At 33.9% G+C, this 15,999-nt stretch overlaps 1 protein-coding gene and 1 pseudogene across 1 annotated transcript; one reads left to right on the forward strand and one right to left on the reverse strand.

Annotated features, from left to right (window-relative positions):
• Positions 1-601: 601 nt before the first annotated feature.
• LOC143577399 (threonine dehydratase 1 biosynthetic, chloroplastic-like) lies at positions 602-11,733 on the forward strand (annotated as a pseudogene).
• A 664-nt stretch (positions 11,734-12,397) lies between these two features.
• LOC143577410 (uncharacterized protein ycf20-like) lies at positions 12,398-12,952 on the reverse strand. Its single transcript, XM_077061249.1, has one exon. It carries the CDS (start codon positions 12,919-12,921, stop codon positions 12,457-12,459), a length of 465 nt encoding a protein of 154 aa, XP_076917364.1. The 5' UTR covers positions 12,922-12,952; the 3' UTR covers positions 12,398-12,456.
• Between the last annotated feature and the right edge of the window lie 3,047 nt (positions 12,953-15,999).

Here is a 15,999-nt window from a genome sequence, read left to right on the forward strand (position 1 = left end):
GAATAGCCTAATGGAACTTTTTTTTAAATCATAAACAATTCATTCTTTATTAAATCCAAGGAGTTTTTGGCACTCACTTAATGTGTAAAATAATGTTAAGAGATCGACTTGGGGACAAATAGGAAATATTATGCTGATTTGTTATTTTTTATATATAAAAATATTAAAATAACTTTTACGATTAAAAAAAACCCAAAAAGTATGCAATTATGCACTTAATGATCCCATTAATGTTCGTATCTACTTTAACATACTTTTTTTAGGAATATTTTGTTAAAACATTATTAAATTTAACCAAGTTTTTCGTATATATTTAAGTTTGCTTTATGGTGGTGTTAAACGTATCCTCTTTTATTTTTAGTAAACGTACCTATCCTTCAAATTTTACATTAACACAATTCAAAATTTTATTTTTGTCATTCTTGTTATTTTTTTTACTATCATTGTTTCCAAAAACGTTAATTTTTTAAATCACATGCAAGTTTTGTCATTTTATTCATAACTAATATATAATATTATAAAATACAATAAAGTAGCTAGGTGTAAGTGTGTAACTCATGTTTTTTTAATCACACATGATTCGGGCTTATACATATAAGCCAGACCAAGTAGATCAATGTTCACCAAACAAGCTTCAACTTCACCTTAATTCACAACCAAAAGTAGATCAAATGGCAGCAGCCTCATGTCCATGCAACCTACCCTCACCACCTCTCCACCGGAAAATAACATTCACTAGTAACACAAGAATAATATTATCCACTGTCTCCATGTCAAGGTCGGGTACAAAAGCGGTCACTGCTAATGTCACCGACGTTGTTGCGGCTCCACCCGAGACATTGCTACAGTTTTCACCTGACACATTGCAGTATGAGCAAGGGAAGTTAGGAGCGGTGCCGGACGGGGTGGTATCAGAGTCGTCGGTTGGTGCAATGGAGTACTTGACAAGCATATTGACGTCTAAGGTTTACGACGTGGCGGTGGAGTCCCCATTGCAACACGCGGTGAAGCTGTCGGCGAGGTTGGGAGTTGATGTATGGTTGAAGAGGGAGGATGTTCAACCGGTAAGCCCTAGCTAGTATATATATTACACTGGTTCCTTTTATTGGTTGAATTGACATAAAATGAAAATGGAAAAGAAAATATGTACTTCGTCGATAAAGAAAATTTGTTCAGAAGTGGTCGATACATAAAACAAATAAGAAAAAGAAAGATTTTACACTAAAAACGTATTTCGTCAAAAAAGTTAACCGGGGCAGCGCAAGCTACCCACAACCTATTCTAGATCTGCTCCTGATATTATATTGTAGTGTATATTAACTTTTGTTTAGTTTTAGGACTAATTTTGTTTTTATAGTATTCTTTTGGTTATTTGATTAACATCGATTCTTATTCTTTAGTTGGGTGGCGTACCTAGCAATTTAAACCGAAGTGTTATTTTGATTAAGTCCTTTTAATAAAACCAGAAAGATGAAAGCTAAATAGTAAATATCATTGTTTCGTATACTTGTTTGAAATAATTTAAAATGTATACATGTCTTGTATTAAGTATAAATCGGAATTCAGAGTATAACCCCTCCTAACTAATCATAATATGTTGATGCATCTAGTACAACAAATGTAAAACTAATTCTATTTTATATTTAATTAAGAGGTGTTTAACAAAGACAAAGTCAAAACCAAATTTTCTAGGTTTTATATTAAAGTAAGTCACCCTTGAACAGATTCGAGATAAACGTACTCGGGTCTACAAATAAACTTGTTTAGAAAATGAGTCCAAGCTTAAAATGTTATATGCCCAAGCTCAGCTTGTTTCAAAGCTCTCAATGACACCTTTTACTTAAATTCGTAATGGTAATTTTTAATTAACCTTTGGGAGTTTTATTGTTTTTTCAACTTTTTTCTTGGGGATTTAAAAAAACACTATAAACCATAGACAAAACCGTTAACTATGTAGTAAAAACCTTTAGTTTTATTTCTAAAATTGATCACTAAATAGTAACCATAATTCATGTATATTCTATTTAGAATATCATTTACATTAAGAAAATACAGTAGAAACTCGATAAATTAATACTCGATTATTTAATAAACTCTCTAAGAAAATATTTTTTGCCGATCCCGACTCGGGGATAGGGTGCTAAATTAATAATTCGCTAAAATTATAAGATAACATATTTTTGATAATTTCTTTAGACCCCATATAAAATATAAATTAATAATTCCTTATATATAGCATATTACATGAATGATTTATGAAGGTTTCTTGAAAAATGATTCAATTGTCTTTTGTTTTTTGTTGAAATCAATTTCCCGTTGAATCTCGTCTATAATTTTCCTTAGCATGGTAAGAACTTCTGGTGTTGTTTTCTCATAGCTCAACAAGAAATTGTTCAATGTGATTGCTGTTTTAATAGCTTCGTTTCGCGAAGGGGGCTCCATTGTAGAACTTTCATCATCTTCTTTATCGATATCATCTTTATTAATTCCAATAACGCTTTCAATAATTTCTTCATCAGTCAACAACTGTGCAACTACATTTTCTTCTGGGTGAGTCAGAACATTCTACTATAAATTAATAAAATATTAATTAATATATAAATTAATAATTATTAATTTATCGATTAATTAATAACTCTTTTAATTAATAAATTTTGATGATCCCAAGTGTATTATTTTATAGAGTTTCTACTCTATATATATCATTTAAAAACATATTATAACATTGAAGCATACATTTTTTTTAACAATAATGCAACCCTTTGACTCAAGACTCCCGATAAATTTTCACCACTCAAGACTCCAACCCTTGACCCACCACAAGAAGTTGCTTTTAGGAAAAGCTCTTGGCCATCGACCACCCCACCAAGAGTGGTCTTGCAACCTCTTAATTGAGCACAAAGTTTTTATTTCTCTTTAATTATGTGTTCTTATTCATGAGTACCTAATAGTCTAATTAAATTTTTTTTGATCGACCAACAAATTCATTCATTATGAAAAAATTAGTTACAAGCAAGATGCTAGTAAAAAGAGCAACCCGAAAAATACCACCCAAATCCACCCTTATAACAAATTTAGATTAAAGCTACATCACCTATCCCATGTTAGACACGGCCATTTTGATCTACTTTGCACCCATAAAAAGCTTAAAGCTTTTATCTCACCAATCATCTTATGTAAATGCACTGGTTTTCTTTCAAATCCTAACGAATTCATCGCCTTCCAAATACACCATATTGCAGTAAGGCAAACTACGTGAAACACCTTCACTCCGTGTAGGCAAACAACAAAACCTATATAGCTCCAACAAGTCTCGGATTGAAAAAGCAAATATAGGAGGTACCTTGCACCACCCAGCTATGATACACCAAAACCGACTGAGCAAATGAACACAACACCAACAAGTGTTCAACCAACTCAATCTCGCCCTCACAGATTGGACAAACAACCGATGCCGATGTCACGTTTCGTTTCACCTAGGAAAACAACGTCGGTATCCTAATTAAATTGATTTGTCATTTTGATGGCATAAGTTAAATGATTCCAACAAATTTTAAATAGGCATACCGTCAAACACATGTATTAACTCATGGATAATTTGAATAATTGCTATGATATTGATAATTACTTTAGTTGGTTCACACGAAAGCCGATGGTATATGTACAATTTACGTGGTTAAAGTTAACTAGTTTCTTTATCCAACATTGAAACGTTAGTGACCACTAAAACCAACACAGCAACATCCAAAACTGGGATTTATTTAAACACAAACACACAATAAAATTTAGCTGTACTTTAAATTCATTAGACCAAAGCAAAATAAAAATCATTTTCTAGTTATGAAAATACTTTGTAAGAAAAAAAAAACGCAAGATAATAACATCAATAATAATAATAATAATAATAATAATAATAATAATAATAATAATAATAATTTAATTAATAAAAGAGTAAATTGCGGTTTTCGTCCCTGTGGTTTGTTCAAATCCGTGGTTTTAGTCCAATAGTTTCAAATTTGCGATTTTCGTCTCTGTGGTTTCATTTCACTTGCAATTAAATCCAATCACACTAACCCCGTTAAGTCTGGTAGTTAACGGGAGGGGCCATTTTGGCCTTTTTCTCCCCAAATAAACACCAGTTCTAATTCGCAAGCCCCCTCACATGAGAGGCTGGGGTGTATTTGGGAAAAAAAGACATAAATGCCCCTCTCGTGAGAGGCACGCTGATGGGTTTAACGGCCAGACTTAACGGGATTAGTGAGATCGGGTTTAATTGCAAGTGAAATGAAACCACAGGGACGAAAATCACAAATTTGAAACTTTTGGACTAAAGTCGCAGATTTAGATAAACCACAGGGATGAAAACCACAGTTTACTCTTAATAAAAAATGATTATATTTATAAAACTAATAATAATAATAATAATAATAATAAATAATTAAGCTCCCACCTGTATGTAACCATATCATTGGTAAACATAATGATCTAATTAAGTATATTGAAATTTGATGTCAAACAGTTTAATTACTTCCAAAAGCTTAGACAGAAAAACAGTTTTTATAAAAATTATCCGGGAGCAAACATAAATTGTAACTTATTATTTTAAAACCACTATTTTTTTTAAAGGCCAATTTTATAAAATAAAATAAAAGGATCATTTACAAGAAGCAAGGAACCCCAAGTACAAAGAAAACAAAAGAGACAACACCAAACAACTAACTCATACTAGAAAACTACAAAGGAAAGTTTATGAAATTGAATTGACACCAAAGGAATGACATGGCCTTAATGTCATTTATTAATTTCGCCCTGAAAAAGCCTTATTATTGAATAAAATATCGTTTCTCGTTAACCATATCAACCAACAAGTTACTAATACAATCGCTTGAATTGTCTCGCATTCCATCTTATTCTCCTTGTATATGGTTAGATATTTTATTATTTCCCTTACAGAAGCAAGGTAATTATTCCCTGGCAACTTCACCCATTCAAAAATAATAGACCAGATCCAACGTACGTGTTATCTCACACCGAACCATGATCAACCATCAAATGCAAAGACGATTCCATCGCTAAACCACACAACACACATTTATTGTTTCTCATAACCACGCCTCTTGCCATAAGCGCTTCTTTTGTAGTCACCCGATTCATTAACAGTCTTCAAACAAAACAATTAACTTTTATTAGAATGCTTTTCAACCAGTAATTTCCTTCAATTACCTGATGTTATGCATTATCCAGCTCCCACCTTAATGTTTTTACCAAAAATTCACAAGCCGAACCACCAACGTCCTTCCAAAACGAACAATCAGGCTGGTTTGACACAACCACACAACATACATTTATTGTTACTCATCACCTACCTTCATGTTTTTAAAACCACTATTGTCTTGGGTCTTTGGACAACATCCATTGTTAATCCCTTGGCAATCAAATCAACCAAGAATACATTACCGACAGAGTTTCACCAACGGATCATTAACTGTAAATTTCACTTACGGATTTTTAACATGTGCGCCAGCCAGTGAGTCTCGTTTGATTTTTCGTTATAGATTTATTTTATTTTCAAAAGCCATGTGAAATGGGTCGTAAAGTTTAATATTATAAACTTATAACAAAGTAAGTCATGGTTTCCTTCATCTCCTTTTTTAATCACACATGCTTCATGGATTATAAAATATTAATCCAAACACACAAGCAACCAAGTCCAATGGCAGCAGCCTCATGTCTCAGCAACCTAATTCCACCACCTCTCCACCACAAAAACATCATTGGTAACACAAGGATGGCGGTTTCATTCTCGGTGGCCGCCACGTCCAGACCGGCTGAAAAGCAGTCTCTACTAAAACTACTGGCAATGTTGCTACTGCTCCACCTCAGACATTGCTACAATTTTCTCCGGACGCGTTGCAATATGAACAAGGCAAGGTAGGAGCGGTGCCAGACGGTTTGGTATCAGAGTCATCGGTTGGTGCAATGGAGTACTTGGCAAGCATATTGACCTCTAAGGTTTATGACGTGGCGATAGAGTCTCCACTACAACGCTCGAAGAAGGTGTCAGGAGAGGTTGGGCGTAGATGTATGGTTGAAGAGGGAAGATGTTCAACCGGTAATTGCATTAGTAGAATCATTTTACTGGTTGAAGTATTAAAATAAGTAAATAACAATTTATTATGTCTAAACAATATATATGTATATAATCAATTTGATTAACTATATAAGCACAACTAGGTGATGTTCAGTGGACTATTTTTCAACTAAATCAAACACCCTTTTTGCTCGATCTACAAACATCTATACACGTACTTTCTCTCTTGCATATCTCTCTCTCTAAACACATATACATAGCTCTCTTCTTTTAGTGTAACTATATATCATGACCAACTTGAAAATAATTCTTATTCTAAACTCTAAAGTCTTCATAGAATATGCAAAACATAATTTTTTGTTTTTATTATTTAGGCATTCTCTTTCTCTTGTCTTAATCACAACTTAATTGTTTATGCTTGATACTCTTCATATGCTATTACCATATAGTTTAAGCAAACTAGCTTATTTTATTAGCGAGTCAGATATAAATTCCTTTTAAATTCTAGAACAGACAACATGCATGAAGTCTTTAGGTAAGCTTGTTTGTAACAATTTTTAAATACACATATGCACATGTCTTATATGAATATAAAGAAAATAGCACCTTAACTTAAGGATAACTTATTGGTACATACATAATATTCATACAAAGACATCGTATGTCTATTTAAAAAAAATGTTACAAACAAGTTTACCCAAAGAATCATTGCCTTCATCTTGCCTGCTTCTAGAATTAATAATAAAGAGTATTATGTAAGATTGCGAATATAATCAGATTTCACCTACTAAACAGTATATTTATTAGGGGAAATGACCAATATTTAACCACACAAATTCTTTGACTAATGCTATAAACTAAATAATGCCCAAAATGACCCTTTTTCTAAACAGAATGATCCATCACAATAGAACTGACATCCGACAGGTGTACCCGACACCCTTCCGTTTATGAACTAATCGCATCCTCTTAACACGTATACACTTAAACGGCCTGCGCCAAAACTAAACGGTCGGTTTTTTGAAAAATGGTCGGCACAATCGTTTAAGTGTATACGTCTTAATATGTGGTTGGTTCAAAACGGAAGAGTGTCAGATAGATCTATCGGATGCCAGTTTTATTATGATGAATCCTTTTGTTTAGAAAAGAGCCGTTTTTATACTATTTAGTTTGAATGGTTAATCAAGGGATTTGTGGTGTCTAATGGGGGATTTGTGGTGTCTAATGGGCCATTTTAATCATTTTCCATATTTATTATGAGAATACGTGTGAACAGGATATTTTCAAACATTACTTTTGTACCTTTGCACAAAGGCCAATATTGAAATGCAAATGCCACATGGTTAAGTTGATTAATGTTATTATTATAATTATTAATATTGTTTATATTATTTCTAGTATTATGTTAATTTCATTACTATATATTTGTTATTTGTAACTTTTCTTTATATTTTAAACTATGTACTTTTTATTTTTTATTTTAAGGTTATGTAGTTTTTAATTTGTAATTTCAGAATATTTTCTAAGTTTAAAATATACATTTTAAATATATTCTATTATTTTAAATAATACAAAATAAAAAAGATAGTTTATTACAAAAAGACAATTTGATGGTAAACGATATATATATGAAAGGTAGCAACGGTGAGTCAGTGACACATTTATGATACGTTAATGATGTTTTTAACATTGGAGATGCTTTTTTTATTATCTGCAGTCATATGTCTTTTTAAATATGATTTTTTTTTATTAAAAATTATATGAGTGTTAATGTTATTAGGAGCGTTTACTAATTTATTATTTGGGTTTATTGTTGTTGCTGTTACGAACCTAGTAGATATCTACTGTTGTGATATCTACTGTTGTGGCTTTGCAACGTGTCAAGTTTTGTTACCTAGCTAGTTCTAAATTCATATCTTACTTACACATGCTTGATCAAGATTTTATCTTTGACTAAATGTGAAATGCATTAGGATGAATTCAAACCACAATCCTGAGTATAATGTACCATGCTTATATATTGATTGGAAATATATAGAATATAGTTATCTTACTCAAGGATGCTCTAGGTTTTCTCTTTCAAACTTCGCGGTGCGTATAACATGATGGCAAAGCTCACAAAGGAACAACTTGCACAAGGTGTCATATGCTCTTCTGCTGGAAATCATGCTCAAGGGGTAGCATTAGCAGCTAAGACATTAGGATGTGATGCAGTGATTGTTATGCCGGTTACTACGCCTCGTATCAAGGTAGAATTTTGTTTAGCATTATGTTGTATGCCATTGAAATTTCATTTGCACTTGTTATATATCCGCCTATTTTTTCTTTTTGAGCGTCTAAATGTTGTACTCTACCGGGATTGAACCCTTGACATCATTTTTTTTTTTTGCACTTGCTATCCGCCCTTGTGTGATCACTTTTTTTTTTCATAACGATGTGTTTAGTGGGAGTCGGTTAAGAGACTGGGTGCAACCGTTGTTCTTGAGGGAGATTCGTATGATAAAGCACAAGTATATGCCAAGAAAAGGGGTGCAAAGGAGAATCGTACTTTCATTCCCCCTTTCGATCATCCTGATGTAATATCGGGTCAAGGAACTATCGGAATGGAGATTATGCGCCAATCCCAAGGTCCAATTCATGCCATATTTGTGCCAGTTGGTGGTGGTGGCTTAATAGCTGGTATTGCAACCTATGTCAAGAGGGTGTCTCCAGAGGTATGTTTTATGTTTGCAATATATATTTATAGGCACAGGATGCTATATAAGATGCTGACCAACCAATCTTTTTTTCGTGATTTTATAAGAAACATATATATACTAAGTAATGGATAATATTTAGAAAAAAAAATTATAGAAATATATAAATATGCTACAAGCTTTGAGTTCAGTAGATTCAAAATCTTTAGCACATACTCTCACATTTCTTTTCTCGACTTTTCTGTAAATAGAAATGGCAAACCGACTTAACAGTGAAATCACTCGAAATCTTTAGCAAACCATTGGTAATCTCTAACAATCGATTTGTGGCTTCGAACAGGTTGATAAGGATACTGTATCTTTAACAAGAATTCTTGATGTAAGAAATTAAAGAAGAAAAATTAGTAGGTACTAAAATTTTAACTTCTTTTTCTTGGACTATGTCCTAGTTACTAAATTTTTTATCTTTTTTATAAAGATTAAAATATAAATGTTTAAAACTTAAAAAAAACTAAAAGATTTTTGGCGTAAGATCGATGATCTGATTATGATGATATTGATGTGATGTTGTCTATAAGATTGCTATTTTTCTTGGTTAAAATGGCGTTTTTGCTAGCGTTTTGGTGAACTTGTGTACACAACGTTGCAATGAGGCGTTTTTTTTTTGTGTGTGTGTGTGTGTGTGAGAGAGAGAGAGAGAGAAGGTGGGGGGGGGGGGTAATTAATGGTTTCAGGAGACTTGTGGCCATTTACCACTACGCCTGTTTTTTTGCAAAACTTTGAAATGCTGGTTGGGCGCACGCCACATGGCGTAAAACACCTGGGGGTGTAGAGTTTTGACTACTCATGGTCGTAAATAAAGTTATAAACCTCTTTGAATGCTAGCTAGCTTACCAAAATGTGCATTCACAGGTAAGAATCATCGGAGTAGAACCCGCTGATGCGAATGCAATGGCTTTATCGTTGCATCTTGGCCAACGATTTATGCTTGATCAAGTAGGAGGCTTTGCAGATGGTGTTTCTGTGAAGGAGGTTGGTGTCGAAACTTATCGCTTATGCAGGGAATTAATTGATGGCGTAGTTCTTGTCAATCGCGATGCTATTTGCGCGTCCATTAAAGTAACTAACTCAATCTCCTTAATTTCTCTCATTTTCTTGGAATGTCGTATTCTTAATTTTAGTAAGCGACTAACCGTTAATAATATCTTTGTTTGTCTCTTAAGGACATGTTTGAGGAGAAAAGGAGCATTTTAGAACCAGCAGGTGCTCTTGCTCTTGCTGGCGCCGAAGCATACTGCAGGTTCTATAACCTTAAGGACGCAAACGTCGTAGTCATAACCAGTGGAGCCAACATGAACTTTGATAGATTAAGAGTGGTAAGTGAGCTTGCAAACGTTGGTAGGCAACAAGAGGCCGTGCTAGCTACTTTCATGCCTGAGGAGCCTGGAAGCATTAAAAAATTCTGCAATCTTGTAAGTTTGCATAAAATGGTTCCATGTGGTAATAATGAAGTGAGTGTGCTGTTGCTTTCAAAAATATGGTTCGACCGTACACGGATCAAACCATTTTAAAGGGTCATGCTGAAGCTGCACCACCTCCATTTGATTTCACACTATCAAACGGCCTCCAAAAAGCACTCAAACTGTTCTGACCAAAAAAGTAAAATTTTGAAAATTACTGGTTAGATGGTATGTTTGGACAATATCCGAGTGGTCATTCTGACCATAGTGGGGTCAAACTTTGAAAAGTATTGGTCAGAATAGCCGTTTGGCCAATATCCAAGCAGGCATTCTAACCATAGACGGTCAAACTTTGAAACTTTTGGTCAAAACGCCCGTCAACTTACCACCATCCGGACGCCGCTTGAAACAGTGGGATTAGATGTCAGACGTTGCGTGTGTAGCTAGCCCTTATTAAATACATTAAAATTAACTAAGCACGATCCAACTATATCGTCGTACGCAAGATCCCATTACTAGCCGCATTCTCCTATTTTAACAAGATGACTAACGACAATAACTTCTTTTATAGGTTGGACCAATAAGTATCACCGAGTTCAAGTATAGATTTGATTCTAACAAAAACAAAGCTCTAGTTTTGTACAGGTAAGACATGTCACAAACTTGGTCCTCTATCACCCACTCGGTCGCAAAAGTGGGTTGCAACAACGGCTTAAGCAACCAAAAAAGCGGTCATTTTCGACCAAAGGTTTAGTAGTATCTAATTTCATTAGATTAATGACCAAAGGTTTAGTACTATCTAATTTCATTAGATAGTATTACTGAAATTTTGTCTTACAGTGTTGGTGTTCATACCAAGACTGAACTAGAAGCCATGATGAAGAGGATGAAGTCGTTTCAACTAGAGTCGAATTCACAAATAACAACATGGTCAAAGATCATTTACGCCATCTGGTAATTATCATTTTTCTGTTCATGTCTAAACAGACTTTTTTTTTTCTGTACTCCTTACTGAATCATTCTGAGTCACCAGATGGGTGGACAATCACACGTTGAAAACGAACTTCTTTGTCGATTTATCTTCCCCGAGAAGCCCATGGCTTTGTTGAAGTTCTTAGATGTTATTAGCCCTCGATGGAATATTAGCTTGTTTCATTACCGTTCACAGGTTAGCAGTTTTAAACTTTGTTTTCAGAACCGCTATATTGTTAAAAAAAAAGGTTTGTTATTGAAGATTTAATTTCATGCATGGTTTCTATCTTTAAAGGGAGAATCCGGGGCTAATGTACTGATCGGGATTCAAGTTCCATCGAGCGATCTGATGGAGTTTCGCGGTCTTGCCAATAATCTTGGATACGATTATGAGATCGAAAGTGATAACGAAGGATTCCAGCTCTTAATGCGTTGATGAAGCTTAGTGATAATAAGCACGAACTTGTCATGCTTTACAACTATAGCTGTTTCAGTTGAGTTCTTGTTATAATGCCCAAAAATATATCCAATGTAATCATTGTATTTGAATTTAACAGAAGAAACTATTTGTTGGAAATTTTATATAATGTGATTTTTGTTATAATTTTATAATTAAACCCAGGATGTGATTTGTAAAGGTGCATATTTGTTGATAAAAAATGCAGTAAGCAATATTCTTAGCTCTATCTACAAGTTCTAGAGGTGCAAAATCCTAGCCGGCTAACTGAACCTGACCCAAAACCGAAACTGGTTATTAACCAGTATAGTAGAAACCGTAGTGTTAATAAGGTTAATTTCAGTAGGTTAACAAGGTTATCGGTTATTAACCAAACCTAACCAGTTACAAAAGTTAGTGTTATTTCACTCAAAAACCAGTAAGGAACCATAACCCATTATTGGCAATAACCAGCTACGGTTAGTAAACGCCTAAACGATATTTCAAAAACTGATTAACCAGTATATGTACCTGTATTGTGTTCTAGTTACAGCCCACTTGCAGATAAATACATCTAATAAAAATTTGACATATTCACATAGCATTTACAGATTCAAAATCCAATCTAATTCCTGAAATAAAACAATTTACAGCTAAAAATTAGAGTTATTAGATTACATAGGTTGGCCCAAGCCCATTTACTAATCAAAGGACATCAAAAATCAAAATTATAATCCACCTGTAAAGTGTACAAAAATACATTTGTTCAAATATATGCATACATACAAATCATTTGCACAATCAACTTGCTAGCTTAAATGCATCAATAAAAAGCCCATAAGTAAACCCCATCTTAAAATTATTAAGCAGAGCAATAGGGAATGTAACCTTAGGCCTGCTATAATAAAACCGTGTCACATACTCGGTCAGAAGAACACAAACAACCGCAGCAATAACATCGTTCACACCTAAAGCCCCAAACGACAATGATATTGTCTGCGCAACATAAAACCCGCCAAGAAGCGATATGCCTCCAAAAAGCGTCCTTCTAGAAGGGCTTTTGAAGTAGTTTCTAGAAATTTCAGGAACGAGCCGAATGATGTCTATTAATCGCCTCCGTCCTCCATCAGTGTCCTGTATAGCTTTAATTCTTGAAAACTTAAATGGCAATGACGATGATCTTGAAGATATACTTGAAAATTTTGTTATGTGATTCGAGTTGAATTTGATAAGATCTATGGAGGTAAGACTTGCACAGATTGCCATTAACGATCAAATTTGTTTTCCTGAAAGATATGATTCAAGAACAGTTAGTTTGCACAGATTGCCGGGCATCCCAGTCCCATACTCGGTTGTAAAATCGCGTCCTGTACCCGGCCCACCGGCCAATACCAGTTAGTTTGTTAAAAATGCCCGTTGTGACTTCCGGATACATTTCTTTTTAGACGGTTATAATTATTGTATATAACAACTATAACATTTCTACTTGAAAAATGATACGCTACATACATATAAGCGTCATCATAAACAAATAAATAATATCATTATAATTTCTAGTATATACTTCACAACATATAACATATAAATAATATCATCAAATACAAATCTCAAAACAAAAAATTAATTTTCCATATAATGAATCTACTAAATTAAAGTATTAATAGGCAAAGACTGAGAGAAAATAAATATAAAAATTCAAAATTTTGGGTATACAGTTCGGGTAAACATGTATGTGGTTTCGAGCATTCAGGAAGAATGTCACCAAATCCCATACCCGTCCCAGATGTTTCGAGTATACCCGCCGAGCTCGGGTTTTTTCTCATCCTAAAATGGAGGGTAAATTGGGAATGCAACCCTAATTAGAATCACAATTCACAATCAGTCTAACTGTTTAAGAAATTAACTTATTCAATTGCATGAATTAAACAAAAAGTTTCATAATTTCAAATCAGCCACTAAGATATTCAATTTGGGGACTTTTTACGCTAAATAATAAACAATTACATTATAAAAAACCATGACATTCATATGATACACAACTACTAGTAGCAGATGTTATTGTACCTTAATTATCGGAGCTGACAGATGAGAGAACTCGAGCAGCGTCAAGCGTATGCAACTGTTAAAGAGGATTTGGGCGACCCGAAAGTATTACCCGTTTAGCTTCAGTTAGCCCTCTTTTTGAGCCCATCCGGCCCGTTATTAGTTTGACCCAAAATTGGATACTTGTTTTGCTAAAAGGTTATTTTGTTTCTTTCAATATTTCTTGTTTTCCAAAGTGTAAATATTATGGCTGTAAACGGGCTCGGCTCTAACTAGGGCCGTTGAAATTGCTCGCCGCTTGCTCGGAAGCTGCTCGGAAAATGCTTGCTCGGTTTTTAGCTCGATTTTAAACGAGTCGCTCTGCTCGGTTCGGTTTGTAAACGAGCCAAGCAACGAGCAAAAGTCTGCTCGGTTTGATTCGGTATGGCTCGGCTCGAATATTTTTAATTTATTTTATATATAATTATATATGAACAAACATATAAATATATAGACAACACACATAAAATTTAAGTATACAAATTTTTAAACTCTTTTATATTTTTCCTATTTCGTCAATTTTATAGTTTTATTAAGTTGATTCAAGTTTTCAGAATACTAATTTGTTTACATTTTTATTATATCTCACTTCAAACTTCTTTCTTCTAAAAATTTACAACATATTATGCGTTTGTCTAAAAACTACTAATTTGTTTACGAAATATATTATTTACAGTATTCAAACTTGTTTCTTATTTAAAATTTTATAGTGAAAAAGAAATAAATAATGCTCGAAATCGCTCGATTTTCGATCAAAAAATGCTCGATTTGATTTTGGCTCGTTTCGTTTTTTGCTCGGTTCGAATTTCAGCCGTTCGGTTCGGTTCAGTTGTAAACGAGCAAGTCTTCGCTCGGTTCGGATCGGCTCGTGAACATCCATAGCTCTAACGCTTCTAAGTAGTGTTTAAACTTTAGTTTAGATCTGGTGTGGCTCGTTTATTATTTATTAATATTTTAGATATGTTTAACTATTTTATGTGTATATCTTAGTTATAGTTTTTATATTCAACATAGTATATACGATTTAGTCTTTTGTTATAATTACATTTCAAAAAGTAGTCATCACATAAAATATATATCTAATATTTAAACGAAAAATTTATAAAGCTCGAGTTTGATAAGTGAAGCTCGGGCTCAAGGCTTGTTAATTTAATAGCTTATTGCTAGGCTCGAGCCCGGCTCGTTTCAAGCTTATATCGAGTAGCTCACAAGCAGCTTAGCTCGTTTATACTATAAAAGTGTTGGGTGCTGATTTGATTTAATTCGATTTACATAAAATTGACCGACTGACTTAGTCCTGATCATTTGCTCATAAGCAACTGGTTACAGCAGTCGCTCCAGTTTAATAATTTGGTTTTGAAAACCAAAATAATTGTTGAACTGTAAACTTTGTGGATTCAAGTGGTTCAAAATTTGGTTGGCCCAACACATGAAAGGAGATAAACATGTCAAGATTTCTCTAATTAGATTTATTGAACTTACTTGTTTATTTTCTAAGTTTAATTGAGTCACTAGGGTTGTGGATTGAACAATGTGTAAAATTGTGCATAACCATTACATATATGATATGGCAAACAAATGTGTTGTTATTCGTTGAAATGCTTTTACAGTTAAAATTTTTTGGCTTTAATTTGAATTAGACCGATATGATTTACTTGATTTCATATTAAGGGGGTGTTTGGGATTGCTTATTTTCATCAACTTATATAACTTTTATAAAAGTAGTAAGGTGTTTGGGATTGCTTATATTGTGAGAGGAAAAGTTTCATAAGTTACAATTTTGTAACTTATTAACTTGATGAAAAATTATAAGGAGGTAAAATAAGGGGAGTGGGGGTGGTCCGTTATACACAGCCATCACGAGTGATGGCATCACGAACACCGCCGCCGGTCCTCCCATCATGCGTGATGGGGGGCCAGCCGTGATGGCCATCACGTGCTCAAATCCCCATTCAAACGTTAATATTACCGTTGAGGGGAGATAAAAAAAACTAAAACTTAATTAACCTATATAAATATAATCAAATCCATCTTCAAATCCAACTCAAATCTAATTCAAATCCTCTACTACAAACAACATTCTAACATCACACAAATGGAGGCTTCAAAGAAACGTGGCTTGGGTTCAAAGAAAACCCAATCCCGACCAAAGGTTCGACAAAATCTTGGCGAGCCGGCGAGATTCCGATTACAAGATGAACCCGACACAATCCAACCATTCCAACAACAACCTTTTCAACCACAACCGTTCCAAAACCAACC

Source organism: Bidens hawaiensis, unplaced genomic scaffold (assembly GCF_021521415.1).
Source record: "Bidens hawaiensis isolate Kalapana, Puna unplaced genomic scaffold, B.hawaiensis_p1.1 tig00001461_1, whole genome shotgun sequence".
Taxonomy (NCBI): Eukaryota; Viridiplantae; Streptophyta; class Magnoliopsida; order Asterales; family Asteraceae; genus Bidens; species Bidens hawaiensis.